Below are 22,865 nucleotides of genomic sequence, written 5' to 3'. Positions count from 1 at the left end.
TCCAACCCACCCATGCCGACCAGATATCCCAACCCAATCTAGTCCCACCTGCCAGCACCTAGCCCATATTCCTCCAAACCCTTCCTATTCATATACCCATCCAGATGACTTTCAAATGTTGCAATTGTACCAGCCTCCACCTCTTCCTCTGGCAGCTAATTCTATACATGTACCACTCTCTGTGTAAAAAGGTTGCCCCTTAGGTCTCTTTTATATCTTTCCCCTCTCACCGTAAACCTATGCCCTCTAGTTCTGGACTTCCCCACCACAGGGAAAAGACTTTGTCTATTTATCCTATCCATGCCCCTCATAATTTTGTAAACCTCTTATAAGGTCAACCCTCAGCCTCCAACGATCCAGGCAAAACAGCCCCAGCCTGTTAAGCCTCTCGCTATAGCTCAAATCTTCCAACCCTGGCAACATCCTTGTAAATCTTTTCTGAATCCTTTCAAGTTTCACAACTTCTTTCTGATAGGAAGGAGACCAGAAACGCACACAATATTCCAACAGTGGCCTAACCAATGACCTGTAGAGCCATACATGACCTCCCAATTCCTGTACTCATTCCTCTGACCATTAAAACAAAGCATACCAAACGCCTTCTTCACTATCCTATCTACCTGCGACTCCACTTTCAAGGAGCTATGAACCTGCACTCCAAGGTCTCTTTGTTCAGCAACATTCCCTAGGAACTTACCATTAAGTGTATAAGTCCTGCTAAGATTTGCTTTCCCAAAATGTAGCACCTCACATTTATCTGAATTAAACTCCATCTGCCACTTCTCAGCCCATTGGCCCATCTGATCAAGATCCTGTTGTAATCTGAGATAACCTTCTTCGTTGTCCACCACACCTCCACACCTTAGTGTCATCTGCAAACTTACTAACTATACCTCGTATGCTCACATCCAAATCATTTATGTAAATGACAAAAAGTAGAGGACCCAGCACCGAACCTTGTGGCACTCCACTGGTCACAGGCCTCCAGTCTGAAAAACAAACCTCCACTACCACCCTCTGTCTTCTACCTTTGAGCCAGTTCTGTATCCAAATGGCGAGTTCTCCCTGCATTCCACGAGATCTAACCCTGCTCATCAGTCTCCCATGGGGAACCTTGTCGAACGCCTTACTGAAGTCCATATAGATCACATCTACTGCTCTGCCCTCATCAATCCTCTTTGATACTTCTTCAAAAAACTCCATCAAGTTTGTGAGATATGATTTCCCACGCACAAAGCCATGTTGACAATCCCGAATCAGTCCTTGTCTTTCCAAATACATGTACATCCTGTCCCTCAGGAATCCCTACATGTACATCCTGTCCCTCAGGAATCCCTCCAACAACTTGCCCACTACCGATGTCTGGCTCACTGGTTTATAGTTCCCTGGCTTGTCCTTACCACCTTTCTTAAACAGTGGCACCGTGCTAGCCAACCTCCAGTCTTCCGACACCTCACCTGTGACTATCGATGATACAAATATCTCAGCAAGAGGCCCAGCAATCACTTCTCTAGCTTCCCACAGAGTTCTAGGGTACACCTGATCAGGTCCTGGGGATTTATCAACCTTTATGCGTTTCAAGACATCCAGCACTTCCTGCTCTGTAATATGGACATTTTGCAAGGTGTCACCATCTATTTCCCTTCATTCTATATTTTCCATATCCTTTTCCACAGTAAATACTGATGCAAAATACTCATTTAAATCTAATAGAGTTATGGTCGCTGGCCCCAAAGTATACTCAGCAACTCCATGTGACTTATTCCTGTAGAGCAAAGAGTTGATTTGTTCTACTTCAGATTTGCTGCCCATTTGGAAGCAATTTTGTACTCATTTTCCCCCCCAAAGTGCCAAGCTTTGAGATGGCTTTGGTCATTCCATGCATCTAAACTACTCAAATAGTGTGAATTTAAGCTTTCAGTGGGTTTATTTGCAGTTTTAGAATTGCTTTCCAGTTGTGCAAGTTTCCCTAGTTGTTAGTCTCACAACTCCTATTGCAGTTGCCTTCTCTTAAAGAATCTCTGCTAGACTAAGTGTTTCTACATTTAAAATCAAACAAAACCATGAAAAATTGATTCATCTTAATTAATTTTGCCTCTAAAAATATCTCCACTCTCCGGTCACGGAGTATCAGATATTTGCAGCCACATTTGAGTTTCTATCTCATGTTGCCCATGCATAATGGCAAGACTCAAATTTTTACTTTAAGCTTTCCTTTCTGAGGAACTGAATTACCTAGAATTGTCTGTCCAGGGTGCTGCTAAATCAATTATTTTTACTCCAGTTGAGGATCAGACACCAGATCCAGGACTCTTGCTTAGTTCTCTGACTCAAAGTCTGCAACTGCTGAATTGAAATTTTCTTCACAGACTGCTACACTCTGTGACACAAGTCAAATGCCTTTGCATTTCTGGCTTTCTGGATCTTTGAGCATCTACTTCACCTATGGTGCAGCTAGAAGTTCTTCATTGCCTCTTCACAGGTTCAGAAGATTCAGCATCTTTTTTCTTCAAAACTGACTTTCAAATCTTATTTAAAATTATCTTTCAAAGTTTTCTTGCTCCTTTACAGCTGTTATTCATGTTTTAGGAGCCACCACTGTTCATTGTGTTGTATGTTTAGTTTATTTAGTCTAGCTAGCTGATTTTGCCAAGTATTTAAACGTTTGAAAAATAACTAGTTTATTACATAATAAAAGGAACTACAGACAGCTTTACCGAAGTATAACTGTCTGTACCAGAGTCATGTTGCTCACTGTAGTCAGAGATCATACTTACATCATCCCAGACATTAATGCATTCAAATCTTTGTACTACATAAACCGCAAGCATGACAAATATTCTGTTCTTCATTCTCGCCGCTAATCCAGGAGTATTTTCTTTCTCCATAAGTTGAAATAAAGAACTGAAAATTGATAAGTTGTTCTTCACTCACCTCAAAAATCAAAAAACTTTATCTCTATCATAATCTTTCAAACCTTCCTCTAGTTTAGTCAAAACACCAACAACCACTCTTCTCTGAAGTTTCATTTTTCTTTCTGCAATGTGAATGCATCAATCTAGCACACTTGCTTTCTGAAACTTCTACAATGTAAAAATCAAGAGTCATTCCCAATCTCTACCCAAATTTTATTAAAGACTTAAAATGGAGAATTCCCCATTCCTCCCAATTGTTTTTTTTTTAATTTCTACCATGTTAATATAAGGTTTGGCTTACAAAAATCTATTTGTTGGTTTCATTTCTCTCTTGCTTCATCCTTTACAACTCTGATGACACCCTGCACCTTTTACTCTGGTTTTTCAGTCGCAAGAAATTTAATGAATGAATAATTTTTGATTTTAAAATAATACCACAATTAAGATCATAAAACATTGAAACATGACTTCAAAATAGTCAGAAGTGTATGAAGTAGACATTTTTAAAGTAGCAATTTAATTTTCACTCAATTTAACTCACATTTTATTTCAAGTGAATTTCCTTAAATCAATAAAAAACATTGAAAAAAATTATCAACTTTCAAAACATCCTTTGGAAATTGTTATCCATTTGGAGAAATAAAGCATTTCACAATCTTAAATGAGGGCCAATCCTAGAAACTTACAAGTTCATCATTTGTAAATCACATTGACAAAATATTCCATAATTCTGCTGTTACTATTTTAATGCTGTAGTTTTACAGCAACAGTTTACAGATCATTTATGCCAGTATTTCTCAAAATGTGGTTCATGAGCGTTTTCCAGATTGCCATGTACAGTAGTTAAATTGTTCTACGTTTGATTACATTACTCTGGTAAGTGATCCTTGTAAACTTGCTTGATTGCTTAAATCTGTGGATGAGTTACTTTGGAATGGATCTGAGTGCTTACTTATGAACACGTTCGTTGAAGTTTCCATAATTTTTGATATGCTTTAAAGTTCTTTAAATAATTTACATAAGGACAACTAGGGGACATTGGTTAGGCCACTTTTGAATACTATGTTCAATTTTTATCTCCCTGCTTTAGGAATAATGTTGTTAAACTTGAAAGGGTTCAGAAAAGATTTACAAGGATGCTGCCAGGTTTAGAGGGTTTAAGATACAGGGAGAGGCTGAATATACTGGGACTATTTTCCCTGGAGTGTCGGATGTTGAAGTAATAAAATCACGAGGGGCATGGATGGGGTGAATAGTCAACGTCTTCTTCCCAGGGTAGGAGACTCCAAAACTAGAGGGTATATGTTTTAGATGAGAAGGGAAAGATTTAAATGACACCTAAGGGGCAATTTTTTCACACAAAGGGTGGTGTATGTGTGGAATGAGCTGCCAGAGGAGGTGTTGGAGGCTGGTAAAATTACAATATTTTAAAATTATTTGAATGGGTACATGAATAGGAAAAGTTTAGATTAGATTAGATTACTTACAGTGTGGAAACAGGCCCTTCGGCCCAACAAGTCCACACCGACCCGCCGAAGCGCAACCCACCCATACCCCTACATTTACCCCTTTTAACGTAACACTACGGGCAATTTAGCATGGCCAATTCACCTAACCCGCACATCTTTGTGACTGTGGGAGGAAACCGGAGCACCCGGAGGAAACCCACGCAGACACGGGGAGAATGTGCAAACTCCACACAGTCAGTCGCCTGAGTCGGGAATTGAACCCGGGTCTCTGGCGCTGTGAGGCAGCAGTGCTAACCACTGTGCCACCGTGCCGCCCACCAAATGCTGGCAAATGGGGCTAGATTCATTTGGGATAGCTGGTCGGCATGAATGAGTTGGACCAAAGGGTCTGTTTCCATGCTGTACAATTCTAACTGAGAAGGGGATAAAAATGGAAAACTGCACAATAATAGTCATATTTGGATTACAAGTAAACGAAACAAACAAAGTAGCAAATAAACTCGTCATGAGTAGGACATGGACCTTGGTTATACATTACACAGCATATTTACCACTGCATAACAGTAAATAGTCAATCTTATGTTAACTTCTACATTTAGTGGACAAGCAAGCACTGCAGAACTAATGACGACCCTTGTTAAACAGGAGCAAAGAGCTTTTCCGTGTTAAAGCACTAATGTATTTGGTCGTATTGATTAAGGTGTCACTTTTATTACGGTACAATAATGTTCAATAATTTGCACTAACCAATCAAGGTAATAAACCTGATGTGCCAATACCTGAAATTATACATCTAATCAGAGTTTGCCTTAAGAAGTAAATCAACATTAATTTACTTTTGTTGTGGGACCTCTAAATTTAATTGTTAGCTTGAAAGTCATTTACAAATATTAAATTTAGGTCTTCACGTTACAGCCATAAAATGCAAGTAGCAAAGGGATAAGTTATGCAGCTGACCTTACATAATCTGCAGGTGAAGAATTTAAGGTAATAGTCAATCAACCAGTTGTAATTTTGTGTATGGTAAGTTCATTAACCTTTTAATTCTAAGACTTGGCTTTGAAGGCAGTCCTGATTGATGGCAAGAAAATCTCACTCTACTGGATGCAATTGAAGTGGTAAATAACTTGAAGCATGTTTCAATAGTCTCAAAATACCTTCTAGTCCACAGAAATCAAACAAGAGAAAAATCAATACAGGGTGGCACTATCAATGTTATTCCCAATACACCGTGTGAGATAAATATCTACAGAAACAGTAAATGAGAAAGTAGAGATTTATTTGCCTTTGTCAAAAGGCCATTCACAAAAATATTACATTGCAAACATTTTGCAACTTAATTACTCAACCAATCACTTGAAACACTATAATTATGCAGTAGTGCGCATATTTTCAAACATTCTCTTTTTTCAATTCTAGATTTTAATTTTGCATTTTAACCATACAAATGACTGTAAACAACAAACGTTATAAAGGATTAGGTGGGCTTTCATTATGAACATTTCCTAATTTAACATAATTATGAAAAGGAACCAACCCCAAGAGTTTCTTCTTTTCCATCATTTAAAGCTTCTAACTGATGTAATCGTTCCTGATAGAGTGCTCGAAATTCACCAAGTAGTTCTTGCATCTCTGGTTGAGATACAGTTCCAACACCATCACTAATTCCAAATCTCCCAACAAGATCGCCTGCTAAAAAAAAATTTAAATTAGATATGTAAAGATATTTTCTAAACAAAACTAGAAAATACGACCCCTGCACATAAAAAGACAGACACAGAGAGAGAGAGAGAGAGACACGGAGAGAGAGAGAGAGTGCACATGAAAGAGAGAGAGAGAGAGAGAAAGAGAGAGGGAGAGAGCGCACGCATGGAAGAGAGAGAGACAAAGCACAGAAAAGAGAGACAGCGTGGAAGACACAGAGAGAGAGCGTGCGCATGGAAGAGAGAGAGAGAAAGTGCGTAGAAAAGACAGGGTGAGAGCATGGAAAAGAATAGAGTATGGAAAAGAGACAGCATGGTAAAGAGAGGCAGACAGACAGCGCAAGCATGGAAAAGAGAGAGAGAGTGTGCACGCACATGGAAGAGATGGAGCATAGAAAAGAGAGAAAGAGAGGGAGGGAGGGAGAGGGAGAGAGAGTGCATGGATGAGAAAGGGAGAGCGCGCATATGGAGGACAGAAAGCGCATGTAACAGAGAGAATGACCATGGAAGAGAGAGAGAGAGAGAGACAGACAGACAGACAGTCAGAGAGCGTGCACATGGAAGAGAGAGAGAGACAGTATGGTAGACAGAGAGAGAGAGAGAGAGCGCACACATGCACACATGGAAGAAAACGAGAGAGAGAGCACAGAAGATTGAGAGAGACTATGGAAGAGACAGAGAGAGGCAGCACGCGCATGGGGGAGAGAGAGAGGGAGAGAGCGCATGGAAAAGAGAAAGAGCATGGAAAAGAGAGAGAGTGCATGGAAGAGAGAGACAGACAGACAGACAGACAGAGAGCACGAGCATGGAAAAGAGAGACAGAGAGCGCACATGGAAGAGAGTGAGAACATGGAAAAGAGAGAGAGAGAGTGTATGCATGGATGAGAAAGGGAGAGCGTGCATATGGAGGAGACAGTGCATGTAAGAGAGAGAATGAGCATGGAAGACAGTGCAAGCAAGCATATGGAAGAGAAAGTGAGCGAGCACATGGGAGAAAGCAAGTGCACGCATGGAAGAGAGAGTGAGCGTGTATGGAAGAGAGAGTGAGCGTGTATGGAAGAGAGAGCGCGCACATAGAAGAGAGAGAACGCAGATGGAAGAGGCAGAGAGCCAGACACAGAGACAGAACGCATGCATGGAAGAGACAGAGAGAGAGACAGGGAGACACACAGAGACACAGAGAACGTGCACATGGAAGAGAGAGAGAGAGAGAGAGACACACAGAGAGAGAGAATGTATGCAAGGAAGAGAGATAGAGACACAGAGAGAGACAGAGACACAAAGAGAGACAAAAAGAGAGAGACAGACAGAGAGAGAGAGAGAGACAGAGAGAGAGAGAACGCACGCACGGAAGGAGAGTGCGCACATGGGAGAGAGAGACAGAATGCATGCATGGAAGAGACAGAGAGAAACACAGAGACACAGCGAGTGCGCACATGGAAGAGAGAGAGAGACACACATACACAGAGAGAGAGAGATTGAATGCATGGAAGAGAGATAGACACAGAGACAGAGAGACAGAGAGAGGGAGACAGAGAGAGACAAAAAGAGAGAGAGACAAAAAGAGAGAGAGAGACAAAAAGAGAGAGAGAGAACAGGCGCATGGAAGAGAGAGAGGGACTGAGATACAGAGACACAGAGACCGAGAGAACGTGCACATGGAAGAGAGAGAGAGACGCAGAGAGAGAATGCATGCATGGAAGAGAGATGGAGAGAGAGAATGTGCGCATGGAAGAGAGAGGACTGCGAGAGAGAGAGAGAGACAGCAAGAGAGACAGACAGACAGACAGACAGAGAGAGAGAACACATGCATGGAAGAGAGACAGAGAGAGGGCATGGAAAAGGGAGAGAGAGCATGGAAAAGAGAGAGAGCGCAAGAGGTAGCTTGGAATAGACGGAGTGTGAATAAAAAGAGAGTGTGGAAAAAAAGAGGGAGCGTGGAAAAGAGGGAGTGTGGAAAAGAGAGGGAGAGCATGGAAAAGAGTGAGAGAGAGAGAGAGCACAAGTGCATGGAAAAGAGAGAGAGAGAGCACACATAGAAAAGAGTGTGAGAGAGGGGGGAGAGAGCGTGCGCATGGAAAACAGAGAGTGTGAGCATGAAGAGAGAGAAAGAGAGAGAGCATACGTGCATGGAAGAGATAGAGAGAGAGAGTGAGGGCATGGTAAAGAGAGAGAGCATAGAAGAGAGAGAGAGCATGGAAGAGAAAGAGGGAAAAAGCACATGGAAAAGAGAGAGAGCATATGGAAAAGAGAGTGTGTGTGTTTGGAAAAGAGAGAGAGAGAGACAGAGCGCAAGCATGGAAAAGAGAGAGAGCATGGGCACGCACATGGAAGAGAGAAAGAGAATGTGGAAAAGTGAGAGAACATGGTAAAGAGATATAGAGAGAGAGTGTGCATGGAAGAGAGAGTGCATTGTAGTGGGGGAAAAAAAGAGAGTGAGTGAGCGCATGGAAGAGAGCGCGATCGAGCGCATGGGAGAGCGAATGAGAGAGCGCATGGGAGAGAGAACAAGCGAGTGTATGGGAGAGAGACTGCATGGGAGAGAGAGCGAGCATATTGAAGAGAGAGCGAGTGAGTGCATGGGAGAGAGACCGCATGGAAGAGAGAGCGTGAGCACATGGGAGAGAGAGCGAGTGAGCACACAGGAGAGAGAGCGAGTGAGCACACAGGAGAGAGAGCGAGTGAGCGCATGGGAGAGAGAGCGAGTGAGCGCATGGGAGAGAGAGCGAGTGAGCGCATGGGAGAGAGACCACATGGGAGAGAGAGCAAGCGAGCGCATGGGAGAGAGACTGCATGGGAGAGCGAGCGAGCACATGGAAGAGAGACCGCATGGCAGAGAGAGCGAGCGAGCACATTGGAGAGTGAGTAAGCACATGGGAGAGAGACCGCATGGGAGAGCGAGCAAGAGGCCGCATGGGAGAGTGAGCGAGCAGGCAAGCGCATGTGAGAGAGAGAGACCACATGGGAGAGAGAGCAAGCGAGTGCATGGGACAGAGAGCAAGCAAGAGCATGGAAGAGAGACTGCATGGGGGAGAGAGCGAGCGAGCGCATGGGAGAGAGAGAGAGCAAGCACATGGGTGAGAGACTGCATGGGAGAGAGAGCGAGCAAGCGCATGTGAGAGAGCAAGCGAGTACATGGGAGAGAGACCACATGGGGGAGAGCGAGCACATGGAAGAGAGAGCGAGTGAGCGCATGGGAGAAAGAAAGAGCGAGTGAATGCATGGGAAAGAGCGAACGAGCGAGCGCATGGGAGAGAGAACGAGCGAGCGCATGGGAGAGAGAACGAGCGAGCGCATGGGAGAGAGAACGAGCGAGCGCATGGGAGAGCGAGCGCATGGGAGAGCGAGCGCATGGGAGAGCGAGCGCATGGGAGAGCGACTGAGTAAGCGCATGAGAGAGAGAGCAAGCAAGTGCATGGGAGAGAGCGAGCGAGTGCATGTTAGAGAGAACAAACGGGCGAGCGCATGGGAGAGAGAGCGAGCGAGCGCATGGGAGAGAGAGCAAACGGGCGAGCGCATGGGAGAGAGCGAGCGAGCGCATGGGAGAGAGAGCGAGCGAGCGCATGGGAGAGAGAGAGCGAGCGCATGGGAGAGAGAGAGAGCGAGCGCATGGGAGGGAGAGAGAGCGCATGGGAGAGAGAGAGTGCGAGCGCATGGGAGAGAGACCGCATGGGAGAGAGAGTGAGCGCATGGAGGAGAGACCGCATGGCAGAGAGCGCGAGTGAGCGCATGGGAGAGCAAGCGAGTGAGAGAGCGCATAGGAGAGTGAGCAACTGAGCGAGCGCATGGAAGAGAGACCGCATGGGAGAGAGAGAGGGCGCATGTGAGAGAGACCGTATGGGAGTGAGAGCGTGCGAGTGCATGGCAGAGAGCGCATGGGAGGGAGAGATAGCAAGCGAGCGCACAGGAGAGAGAGCGAGCGAGCGCACGGGAGAGAGAGACCGCATGGAAGAGAGAGCGAGTGAGCGCATGGAAGAGAGAGCGAGTGAGCGCATGGAAGAGAGAGCGAGTGAGCGCATGGAAGAGAGAGCGAGTGAGCGCATTGGAGAGAGAGCAAGCGAGCGCATGGGAGAGAGATCGCATGGGAGAGAGCGAGCAAGCACCTGCAAAAGGGAGCAAGCCAGCGCATGAGAGAGACACCACATGAAAGAGAGAGCGAGTGAGCGCATAGGAGAGAGAGCGAGCGAGCGCATGGGAGGGAGATCGCATGGGAGAGCGCGAGCAAGCGCCTGCAAAAGGGAGCGAGCGAGCGCATGGGAGAGAGACTGCATGGGAGTGAAAGTGAACGAGCGCATGGGAGAGAGAGTGAGCGAGCGCAAGGAAGGGAGACCGCATGGGAGAGAGAGCGAGAGAGCGCATGGGAGAGAGACTGCATGGGAGAGCGAGCGAGCGAGCACATGGAAGAGAGATCGCATGGGAGAGAGAGTGAGCAAGAACATGGGAGAATGAGTAAGCACATGGGAGAGAGACCGCATGGGAGAGCGAGCAAGAGACCGCATGGGACAGCAAGCGAGCAGGCAAGCGCATGTGAGAGAGAGACCGCATGGGAGAGAGAGCGAGCACATGGGAGAGAGAGCAAACGGGCGAGCGCATGGGAGAGAGCGAGCGAGCGCATGGGAGAGAGAGCGAGCGAGCGCATGGGAGAGAGAGAGAGAGAGCGAGCGCATGGGAGAGAGAGAGAGCGAGCGCATGGGAGGGAGAGAGAGCGCATGGGAGAGAGAGAGTGCGAGCGCATGGGAGAGAGACCGCATGGGAGAGAGAGTGAGCGCATGGAGGAGAGACCGCATGGCAGAGAGCGCGAGTGAGCGCATGGGAGAGCAAGCGAGTGAGAGAGCGCATAGGAGAGTGAGCAACTGAGCGAGCGCATGGAAGAGAGACCGCATGGGAGAGAGAGAGGGCGCATGTGAGAGAGACCGTATGGGAGTGAGAGCATGCGAGTGCATGGGAGAGAGCGCATGGGAGGGAGAGATAGCAAGCGAGCGCACAGGAGAGAGAGCGAGCGAGCGCACGGGAGAGAGAGACCGCATGGAAGAGAGAGCGAGTGAGCGCATGGAAGAGAGAGCGAGTGAGCGCATGGAAGAGAGAGCGAGTGAGCGCATAGGAGAGAGAGCAAGCGAGCGCATGGGAGAGAGATCGCATGGGAGAGAGATCGCATGGGAGAGAGCGAGCAAGCGCCTGCAAAAGGGAGCAAGCCAGCGCATGAGAGAGAGACCACATGGAAGAGAGAGCGAGTGAGCGCATAGGAGAGAGAGCGAGCGAGCGCATGGGAGGGAGATCGCATGGGAGAGAGCGAGCAAGCGCCTGCAAAAGGGAGCGAGCGAGCGCATGGGAGAGAGACTGCATGGGAGTGAAAGTGAGCGAGCGCATGGGAGAGAGAGTGAGCGAGCGCAAGGAAGGGAGACCGCATGGGAGAGAGAGCGAGAGAGCGCATGGGAGAGCTAGCGAGCGAGCACATGGAAGAGAGACCGCATGGGAGAGAGAGTGAGCAAGAACATGGGAGAATGAGTAAGCACATGGGAGAGAGACCACATGGGAGAGCGAGCAAGAGACCGCATGGGACAGCAAGCGAGCAGGCAAGCGCATGTGAGAGAGAGACCGCATGGGAGAGAGAGCGAGCACATGGGAGAGAGAACGAGCGAGTGCATGGGAGAGAGAGAGCTAGCGCATGGGAGTGAGAGCGCGAGCGCATGGGAGAGAGAGCGAGCGCATGGGGGGGAGAGAGAGAGAGAGAGCGCGAGAGTGAGTGCATGGAAGAGAGACCGCATGGGAGAGAGAGCAAGCGAGCACATGGGAGAGAGCGCGAGCGCATGGAAGGGGGACCGCATGGGAGAGCGAGCGAGCGCATGGAAGAGAGACCGCATGGGAGAGAGAGCAAGCGCATGGAAGGGAAACTGCATGGGAGAGAGAGTGAGCGCATGGGAGAGAGAGCAAGCGAGCGCAAGCGCATGGAAGAGAGACTGCATGGGAGAGAGCGAGCGCATGGGAGAGAGCGAGCGAGCGCATGGGAGAGAGACCGCATGGGAGAGCGAGCGAGCACATGGGAGAGAGAACGAGCGAGGGTATGGGAGAGAGACCGCATGGGAGAGATAGCGAGCGAACGCATGGGAGAGAGATCAAGCGAATGCATGGGAGAGAGACCACATGGCAGAGAGAGCGAGCGAGCGCATGGGAGAGAGAGCAAGCGAGCGCATGGGAGAGAGCGCGAGCGAGCGCATGGGAGAGAGCGCGAGCGAGTGCATGGGACAGAGAGAGAGAGAGTGAGTGAGAGCGCGCGAGAGCGAGTGCATGGAAGAGAGACCGCATGGGAGAGAGAGCAAGCGAGCGCATGGGAGAGAGCGCGAGCGCATGGAAGGGAGACCGCATGGGAGAGCGAGCAAGTGCATGGGAGAGAGAGCGCGAGCGAGCGCATGGAAGAGAGACCGCATGAGAGAGAGAGCAAGCGCATGGAAGAGAGACTGCATGGGAGAGAGCGAGCGCGTGGGAGAGAGCGAGCGAGCGTGTGGGAGAGAGACCGCATGGGAGAGAGAGCGAGCGAGCGCATGAGAGAGAGACCACGTGGGAGAGAGAGTGAGCGAGCGCATGGGAGAGAGAGCACGCACATGGAAGAGAGAGAGAGAGAAGTGTGATAAGAGAGTGCAGATGGAAAAGATAGAGAGACAGAGAGACAGAATGCATGCATGGAAGAGACAGAGAGACACACAGAACGTGCACATGGAAGAGAAAGGGAGACAGAGAGAGAAAGAAAGAAAGAGAGAGAGAGAAAGAAAATGTGTGCATGGAAGAGGGAGAAGGACTGAGACATAGAGACATGGAGAATGCACACATGGAAGAGAGACAGAGATAGAGAATGACAGAGAATGACAGAGCGACAGTGCGCGCGCATAGAATCGAGAGAGGGACTGAGATACAGCGACACCGTGAACGCGCATATGGAAGAGAGAGAAAAAGAGAGAGACAGACAGAGAGAGGCAGAGGCAGAGAGAGAGAGACACGCAGACAGAGAAAGAGAGAGACGCAGAGAGAGAACACGTGCATGGAAGAGAGAGGGACTGAGACAGAGAGACAGAGAGAAAAAGCGACACAGACAGACAGAGACAGAGTGAAACAGAGAGACAAAGAAGGACAGAGAGAACACGCACATGGAAGAGAGAGAAAGACCGAGAGAGAGAGAGAGAGATAGACAGACAAACCACGTGGGAGAGAGAGTGAGCGAGCGCGTAGGAGAGAGTGCATGGGAGAGAGTGCATGGGAGAGAGAGAGAGAGAGAGAGAGAGAGAGAGAGAGAGAGTGGGCGGCACGGTGGCACAGTGGTTAGCACTGCTGCCTCACAGCGCCAGAGACCCGGGTTCAATTCCCGACTCAGGCGACTGACTGTGTGGAGTTTGCACGTTCTCCCCGTGTCTGCGTGGGTTTCCTCCGGGTGCTCCGGTTTCCTCCCACAATCCAAAAATGTGCGGGTCAGGTGAATTGGCCATGCTAAATTGCCCGTAGTGTTAGGCTAAAGGGGTAAATGTAGGGGTATGGGTGGGTTGCGCTTCGGCGGGTCGGTGTGGACTTGTTGGGCCGAAGGGCCTGTTTCCACACTGTAAGTAATCTAATCTAATCAAACAGAGAGAAAACGCTGCATGGAAGAGAGATAGAGAGATAGAAAGAGGGCATGGAAAAGTGGGGGGAGGTGAAGAGAGAGAGAATGGAAAAGAGAGAGCACATGCATGGAAAAAAGAGAGAGCACATGGAAGAGAGAGCGCGTGAGGGAGCATGGAAAAGAGAGAGAGAATGGAAAAGAGAGAGAGCGCAACAGGTAGCATGGAATAGAGAGCATGGAAAAAAGAGAAAGAACATGAAAAAAGAGAGAGAGAGAGCTTGAAAGAAAGAAGTTGAGAGCGAGAAAGAGCACGGAAAAGAGAGAGCGTGTGTGAGAGAGAGAGTGCGCACACGCATGGAAAAAAGAGAGAGCACGCATGGAAAAAAGCAGGAGGGTGTGAGATAGAGAGAGCTTGCACATGGAAAACAGAAGAGCATGAAGAGACAAAGAAAGAGAGAATGTGCGCGCATGGAAGAGAGAGTGCGCCCCCGGGAGAAAGCGAGAGAGAGTGAAGGCATGGAAAAGAGAGAGAGAGAGAGAGCGCATGCATGGAAAAGAGCGAGAGTGCGTGCATGGAAAAGAGCGAGAGAGAGGGAGAGAGTGCGCACATGGAAAAGAGAGAGCAAGACACAGCGTGAGCATGAAGAGACAGAGACAGAGAAAGAGCACACGTGCGTGGAAGAGAGAGAGTGCGCACATGGAAGAGAGAGAGCCAGAGACAGCGTGAGCATGAAGAGACAGAAAGAGTGCACGTGCATGGAAGTGAGAGAGAGAGAGAGAGAGAGAGAGCGCGCGCACATGGAAGAGAGAGGGAGAGCATGGAAAAGAGAGTGCGAGAGAGAACATGGAAGAGAGAAAGGGAGAGAGCATGGAAAAGAGAGAGAGAGCAGCAGAGCGAGAGAGCAAGACAAAGCAAGAAATAGAGAGCATGTGGGGAAGAGAGAGCGAGATAGAGCGCACACACATGGAAAACAGAGAGCAAGAGCGTGACAGAGAGTGCGCGCATGGAAAAGAGAGAGAGCTAGAGAGAGAGCGAACATGGAAGAGAGAGCGAGCGAGAGAGTGAGAGAGAGCACGTAGAAAAGAGAGAGACCGTGCATGGAAAAAAAGAGAGAGCATGGAAGAGAGAGAGGAGCGAGAGAGAGAGAGAGAGAGAGAGAGAAAAAAAAGAGCACAGAAAAGAGAGAGCGCATGGAAAAAAAAGAGCGAGAGCATGGAAGAGACAGTGTATGGTAAAGAGAGAGCATTGTAAAGAGAGAGCACAGAAAAGAGAAAGAGAGGCCGCATGCACATGGAAAGAGAGAGAGCATGGGAGAGAGAGAAAGAGCATAGAAAAGAGAGAGCGAGAGAGAGAGTGCACATGCACATGGAAAAGAGGGCGAGTGTGAGAGAGAGAGCACAGAAAAGAGAGAGAGAGTGTATAGAAAAAAAGAGAGAGCATGGACGAAAGAGTGAGAGCATGGACAAGAGAAAGCAAGAGAGAGTGTGGAAGAGAGAGTGCAAGCGAGCATAGAAGAGAGAGCATGGAAAAGAGAGAGTGCGTGCATGTAAAAGGGGGGGAGAGAGAGAGAGAGAGAGAGAGAGAATGGAAAAGACAGAGCGAGCAAGAAAAGAAGAGAGAGAGCACATGAATGGAAGAGGCTGAGAGAGACAGAGACACAGCGAGAGAGAACGCGTGCATGGGAGAGAGAGAGAGACCATGGAAAAAAGAGACAGCATGGACGAGAGAGAGCGAGCGAGAGACAGAAAAACAGAGGGAGCGAGAGAGAGAGCGAGAGAGCAAGCGAGCATGGAAAAGAGAGAGGGAGAAAGAGACAGCATGGAAAAGAGACAGAGTGCGTGCATGAGCATGGCAGAGAGCGCGGGTGGGGGGGGGAGAAGAGAGACAGAGCATGGAAAAGAATGTGCGAGAGAGAAAGAGAGCATGGAAAAGAGCAAGTGAGAGGGGTAGAGAGAAAGCACATGCGCCAGAGAGTGCACGAGAGAGAGAGAAAGAAAGAGAGCGAGCATGGAAAAGGGAAAGTGAGAGAGAGCATGGAAAAGAGGGAGAGAGCATAGAAGAGAGAGTGTATAGTAAAGAGAGAGCATTGTAAAGAGAGAGAGGGCGCATGCACATGGAAAGAAAGAGAGCATGGGAGAGAGAGAAAAAGCATAGAAAAGAGAGAGCAAGAGAGAGCGTGCACATGCACATGGAAAAGAGAGCGAGTGAGAGAGAGAGCATGGAAAAGAGAGAGAAAGCATGCATGGAAAAAAAGACAGAACATGGAAGAGCGAGAGCATAGAAAAGGGAGAGAGATTAGAAAAGAGAGAGAGAGAGTGAGAGAGAGTGAGAGAGAGTGAGAGAGAGACAGAGAGAGAGGACGAGCATGGAAACGAGAGAGAAAGCATGCATGGAAAAAAAGACAGAACATGGAAGAGCGAGAGCATAGGAAAGAGAGTGCATAGAGAGTTGTTGTCTCTGGTTTGTTACCGGTGCCACGTGATAGAGAGTTGAGGAATAGGGAGAGAGAACAGTTAAATGCGTGGCTACAGGGATGGTGCAGGAGGGAGGGATTCCGGTATTTGGATAACTGGGGTTCTTTCTGGGGAAGGTAGGACCTCTATAAACAGGATGGTCTACACCTGAACCTGAGGGGCACCAGTATCCTTCCTAGTACTCTTGGGGGGGGTTTAAACTAACTCTGCAGGGGCATGGGAACCTAGACTGTAGCTTTAGGGTGCAGGACCTGAAGTGTAGGGAGGTTAGGAACATGGCATCAATCTCAAAAGAGGGTGCCTGTAAACAGGAAAGTGGCTTGAAGTGTGTATACTTCAATGCAAGAAGTATACGAAATAAGGTAGGTGAACTTGCAGCGTGGGTTGGTACCTGGGATTTCGATGTTGTGGCTATTACGGAGACATGGGTAGAACAGGGACAGGATTGGCTGTTGCAGGTTCCAGGGTTTAAATGTTTTAGTAGGGTCAGAGGTGGGGGTAAAAGAGGGGGAGGTGTGGCATTGCTTGTCAAAGATCGTATTACAGTAGTGGAAAGGACGATGGATGAAGACTCACCATCTGAGGTAGTTTGGGCTGAGGTTAGGAATAGGAAAGGTGAGGTCACCCGGTTAGGAGTTTTCTACAGGCCTCCTAATAGTCCTAGAGATGTAGAAGAAAGAATTGCGAGGATGATTCAGGAGAAGAGTGAAAGTAATAGGGTGGTTGTTATGGGGGACTTTAACTTTCCTGATATTGACTGGGAAAGCTATAGCTCTAGTTCGTTAGATGGGTCGGTGTTTGTCTAATGTGTGCAGGAGGGTTTCCTGACACAATATGTAGATAGGCCAACAAGAGGTGAGGCCATACTGGATTTGGTTCTGGGTAACGAACCAGGCCCGGTGTTAGAATTGGAGGTAGGTGAGCACTTTGGGGACAGTGACCACAATTCGGTGACTTTTACTCTAGTGATGGAGAGGGATAAGTGTGCACTGCAGGGCAAGAGTTATAGCTGGGGGCAGGGAAATTATGATGCGGTGAGGCACGACCTAGGATGTGTGGCTTGGAAAAGTAGGCTTCAAGGCATGGGCACAATTGATATGTGGAGCTTGTACAAGGAGCAACTATTGAGTGTCCTTGATAAGTATGTATCTGTCAGGCAGGGAGGAAAGGGTCGTGTGAGGGAGCCGTGGTTTAATAAGGAATTGGAATCCCTTGTTAAATGGAAGAGGGCGGCCTATGTAAAGATGAGGCGTGAAGGTTCAATTGGGGCGATTGAGAGTTAGAAGGTAGCCAGGAAGGACCTGAAGAGAGAGCTAAGAGCAGCAAGGAGGGGACATGAAAAGTCCTTAGTTGGTAGGATTAGGGAAAACCCTAAAGCTTTCTATAGGTATGTCAGGAATAAAAGAATGACTAGGGTAGGAATAGGTCCAGTCAAGGATAGTAGTGGGAAGTTGCGTGTGGAGGCTGAAGAGATTGGGGAGACACTGAATGAATACTTTTCGTCAGTATTCACTCAGGATCAGGACATTGTTGCCGATGTGAATATTGAGTCACAATTAATTAGAATGGACGGCTTTGAGGTATGTAGGGAAGAGGTGTTGGAAATTCTGGAAAGGGTGAAAATAGATAAGTCCCCTGGGCCTGATGGCATTTATCCTAGGATTCTCTGGGAAGCAAGGGAGGAGATTGCAGAGCCATTGGCCTTGATTTTTATGTCCTCGTTGTCTACAGGAATAGTGCCAGTAGACTGGAGGATAGCAAATGTGGTTCCCTTGTTCAAGAAGGGGAGTAGGGATAACCCTAGTAACTATAGGCCAGTGAGTCTCACTTCTGTTGCCGGCAAAGTCTTAGAGAGAATTGTAAGGGATAGGATTTATGAACATCTGGATAGGAATAATGTGATCAAGGATAGTCAGCATGGTTTTGTGAAGGGCAGGTCGTGCCTCATAAACCTTATTAAATTCTTTGAGAAGGTGACTAAGGAGGTAGACGAGGGTAAAGTGGTAGATGTGGTGTATATGGATTTTAGTAAGGCTTTGATAAGGTTCCCCATGGTAGACTACTGCAAAAAATACAGAGGTATGGCATTGAGGGTGAGTTGGAGGTTTGGATTAGGAATTGGCTGGCTGGAAGAAGACAGAGGGTAGTAGTTGATGGTAAAGGTTCATCTTGGAGTGCCGTTACTAGCGGTGTTCCGCAAGGATCTGTTTTGGGACCATTGCTGTTTGTCATTTTTATAAATGACCTGGAGGAGGGGCTAAAAGGTTGGGTGAGCAAGTTTGCAGATGATGCGAAAGTTGGTGGAGTTGTTGATAGTGAGGAAGGATGTGTCAGGTTACAGCGGGATATAGATAAGTTGCAGAGCTGGGCAGAAAGGTGGCAAATGGAGTTCAATGTAGGTAAGTGTGAGGTGATTCACTTTGGTAAGAGTAACAAAAAGACGGGGTACTAGGCTAATGGTCGGATACTTAGTAGTGTGGATGAGCAGAGGGATCTTGGTGTCCATGTACAAAGATCTCTGAAAGTTGCCACCCAGGTAAATAGTGCGGTGAAGAAGGCATATGGCGCACTGGCTTTTATTGGTAGAGGAATTGAGTTCCGGAGTCCTGAGGTCATGTTGCAGTTGTATAAGACTCTGGTGCGGCCGCATCTGGAGTATTGTGTGCAGTTTTGGTCGCCATACTATAGGAGGGATGGGGAGGCACTGGAATGGGTGCAGAGGAGGTTTACCAGGATGTTGCCTGGTATGGTAGGAAGATCGTATGAGGAAAGGCTGAGGCACTTAGGGCTGTTTTCATTGGAGAAAAGAAGGTTTAGGGGTGACTTGATAGAGGTGTACAAGATGATTAGGGGTTTAGATAGGGTTGACCATGAGAATCTTTTTCCACGTATGGAGTCAGCTATTACGAGGGGGCTTTAAATTAAGGGGTGGTAGGTATAGGACAGATGTTCGGGTAGATTCTTTACTCAGCGATTCGTGAGTTCATGGAATGCCCTGCCAGTAGCAGTGGTGGACTCTCCCTCTTTATGGGCATTTAAACGGGCATTGGATAGGCATATGGAGGATAGTGGGCTAGTGTAGGTTAAGTGGGCTTGGATCGGCGCAACATCGAGGGCCAAAGGGCCTGTACTGCGCTGTATTTTTCTATGTTCTATGTTTTATAAAAGAGAGCGAGAGAGAGCATGGAAAAGAGAGTGAGAGCACGAGCATGGAAAGGAGAGAGGACATGGAAAAGAGAGAGAGAGAGCATGGAAAGAGAGAGAGAGAATGCACATCGAAAAAAGAGAGAGCACAGAAGAAAGACAGAGAGAGCAGAGAAAAGAGAGTGAGAGAGACAGAGAGAGAGCATGGAAAAGAGAGAGGAAGAGAGAGAGAGAGCATGGAAAAGAGAGACCTTGGAAGAGAGAGAGAGAGCAGGGGGGAAGAGAGCGCGAGAGAGAGCACGTAGAAAAGAGAGAGACCGTGCATGGAAAAAAGAGCAAGAAAGCATGGAAAAGAGAGAGAGAAAACGTGAGAGAGGGGGAGGGAAGGAGAGAAAGCACACGGGGAAAAAAGAGACAGACAGAGAGAGAGAGCATAGAAAAGAGAAAGCAAGAGAGAGAGAGAGCGTGCGCATGGAAACGAGAGAGACAGAGAAAGCATAGAAGGGGGGTGAGGTGGAGAGAGAGAGAAAGCATGGAAGAGAGAAAGAAAGAGAGCATGGAAGAGACAGAGGGAGGGAGGGAGAGAGAGCATGGAAAAGAGAGAAAAAGGGAGAGAAAGCACGTGAATGGGAGAGAAAGAAGGAGAAAGCGCATGAAAAGAGAGAGACAGAGAGCGAGAGAGCATGGAAAAGAGTGAGAGAGAGCGAGCATGGAAAAGAGAGAGCATGGAAGAGAGAACATGGGAGAGAGCAAGAGAGCATAGAAACGAGAGAGAACATGGAAAAGAGAGAGTGTGCATGGAAGAGAGAGAGCTAGGATGGAAAAGAGAGAGCAAGCGCATGGAAAAGAGAGAGAGAGCGTATGGAAAAAAGAGAGCGCGAGTGCATTGAAAAGAGAGAGGGAGAACAAGCAAGCATGTGAGAAAGAGAGAGAGTAAATGTAAATGAGACAGAGCATGAAAGAGAGAGAGAGAGAGAGAGAGCGCGAGTGAGCATGGAAAAGAGAGAGAGAGCATGGCAGAGAGAGGGAGCGCACGAATGGAAGAGATAGAGGGAGAAAGCGCATGGAAAAGAGAAAGTGAGAGATCATGGAAAAGAGAGAGCGTGTATGGAAAAAGAGAGAGGGCATACAAAAGAGAGAGAAGAGCGAGAGAGAGAGAGAGAGCACATGGAAAAGTGGGAGGGAGAGAGCATGGAAAAGAGAGTGCGCATGGAAAAGAGAGTGAAGAGAGAGCACAGAAGATAGAGAGGGAGGAAGAGAGAGAGCAAGAGAACATGGAAAAGAGATGGCGAGACAGAGCTTTGAAAAGAGAGCGAGAGCGAGCATGGAAAAGAGAAAGAGGTGGAGAAGAGAGAGAGCGAGTGAATATGGAAAAGAGAGAGGGAGAGAGAGAGAATGGAAGAGACAGAGGGAGAGTGACAGAGCATGGAAGAAAGAGAAGGAGCACGCGAATGAAAAAGAAAGAGAGAAAGAGCATGGAAAAGAGAGAGGGAGCATGCATGGAAAAGAGAGAGGGAGCATGGAAGAGACAGAGGGAGAGTGAGAGAGCATGGAAAAGAGAGAGAAAGAGCATGTGAATGGAAGAGAGAGCACACATGGAAAAGAGAGAGAGCACACGGAAAAGGGGGGGTGAGAGAGCATGGAAAAGAGAGAGAGAGGTTGGAAAAGAGAGTGAGAGAGAGAAAGAGAGAGAGAGACCGTGCGAGCATAGAACAGAGAGAGCATGGAAGAGAGAGAGAGTGAGAAAGAGCATGGGAGAGAGAGGGGGAGAGAGCATGGAAAAGAGAAAGAGCATTGAAGAGAGAGGGAGAGAATAGAAAAGAGAGAGCATGGAAGAGAGGGTGAGCGGCATGGAAAAAAGAGCGAGAGCATAGAAGAGAGAGCATGGAAAAGAGAGAGAGAGAGCATGGCAGAGATAAAGGGAGAGTAAGACAGCATGGGAATGAGAGAGAGAGCATGGCAGAGAGAGGGAGTATGCGAAAGAGAGAGAGAGAAAGTGCATGGAAAAGAGCATGAGAGCATGGAAAAGAGAGAAGGGGAAGAGAGGGAGAACATGGAAAGGAGAGAGAGTGTGCATGAATGGAAAAAAGAGAGGGAGAAAGCACATTGAAAAGAGAGAGAGTGAAAGCACAGAAAAGAGAGTGAGAGAGAGAGCATGGAAAAAAGGGAGTGTGAGAGAGGGTGCAAGAGAGCGAGCACGAGAGAGAGCACATGCATGGAAAAGAGAAAGCATGGAAAAGAGAGACAGAGCATGGGAGAGGGAGAACGCTAGATAGCAAGAGAGAGTGCGTGCGAATGGGAGAGAGAGAGGGGGGAGGGAGAAAGTGCATGGAGAAGGGAGAGAGTGAGAGAGCATAGAAAAGAGAAAGAGACAGCGCACAAATGGGAGACAGAGAGAGAGGGGGACAAAGTGCATGGAAAAGAGCGAGAGAGAGAGGGAGGAGGATGGAAAAGAGAGACAGAACATGGAAGAGAGAGAGAGGGAGAAAGTGCATGGAGAAGAGAGAGAGTGAGACAGTATGGAAAATAGAGAGCGAGAGAAAGGGCGCACAAATGAAACACAGAGATGGGGGGACAAAGCGCATGGAAAAGATGGTGAGAGCGCATGGAAAAGAGCACGCGAGAGAGTGTGTGTGTGGAAAAGAGAGAGCGAAAGAAAGCATGGAAGAGAGAGCATGGAAAAAAGAGACAGAGCATGAAAGAGAGAGAGAGACGGAGGGAGAAAGCACATGGAAAAGAGAGTGAGAGCATGGAAAAGAAAGAGTGAGAGAGAAAGCACAAATGGAAGACAGAGAGGGGGGATAAAGCGCATGGAAAAGAGCGCAAGAAAGAGAGAGCATGGAAAAGAGAGAGAGAGAGAGAGAGACACAATGCCCATGGAAAAAAAGACAGTGAGAGAGCATGGAAAAGAGAGTGAGAGAGAGCGTGTGCACGGAAAAGAGAGAGCGAGAGAGAGTATGGAAAAGAGAGAGCATGACAGAGAGCGAGAGAGCGCGCGACAGAGCGAGCGAGAGAGCACGCGACAGAGCGAGCGAGAGAGCACGCGACAGAGAGAGCGCGCACGCATGGAAGAGAGAGAGTGTCACATGGAAGAAAAAGAGAGAGAGACAGACAGCATGGAAGAAAAAGAGAGAGAGTGTGAGCATGGAAGAGAGAGCGCATGGAAAGGGCAGAGAGACAGAGAGACAGAAAGAGAGAGCACACGCATGGAAGAGACAAAGAGGGAGAACGTGCACATGGAAGACAGAGATAGACAGAGAGAGACAGAGACACAGAGAGAGAGAGAGAAAGAACATCTGCATGGAAAAGAGAGACACAGAGAGAGATCAGACAGAGAGACATACAGACAGAGAGACAGAGACAGAGACAGCGCGCATGGAAGGGAGACAGAAACACAGAGACAGAGAAAAAGAGAGAGAGAGAGAAAGAGAACGCACGCATGGAAGAGAGACAGAGACACAGAGAGAGAGAGAGAGAGAGAAACAGAGACAGAGAGAGCGGGTGCATGGAAGAAAGAGTCAGAGACAGAGAGCGGCATGGGGAGGAGAGAGAGATAGAGCATGAAAAAGAGAGA

At 47.9% G+C, this 22,865-nt stretch overlaps 2 protein-coding genes across 3 annotated transcripts in view; one reads left to right on the top strand and one right to left on the bottom strand.

Annotated features, from left to right (window-relative positions):
- LOC122558288 (uncharacterized) overlaps positions 1–22,865 on the top strand; it is a 250,518-nt gene that overhangs the window by 151,137 nt on the left and 76,516 nt on the right. The gene's annotated exons all lie outside the window — the stretch shown is intronic.
- Positions 1–22,865, bottom strand: part of pmfbp1 (polyamine modulated factor 1 binding protein 1) — a 791,959-nt gene that overhangs the window by 754,084 nt on the left and 15,010 nt on the right. For both annotated transcript variants that reach the window (XM_087995767.1, XM_087995768.1), the window contains exon 2: positions 5,922–6,076. In XM_087995767.1, the coding sequence (XP_087851893.1) occupies positions 5,922–6,076 (155 nt within the window). The remainder of the gene's footprint in view (positions 1–5,921; positions 6,077–22,865) is intronic.

This window comes from Chiloscyllium plagiosum, unplaced genomic scaffold (assembly GCF_037043375.1).
Source record: "Chiloscyllium plagiosum isolate Xiang-an unplaced genomic scaffold, Cpla_swu_hap1 HiC_scaffold_17, whole genome shotgun sequence".
Lineage (NCBI taxonomy): Eukaryota > Metazoa > Chordata > Chondrichthyes > Orectolobiformes > Hemiscylliidae > Chiloscyllium > Chiloscyllium plagiosum.
The sequence above is the reverse complement of the archived record's forward strand: the minus strand, read 5'-3'. Positions and strand labels throughout refer to the sequence as shown.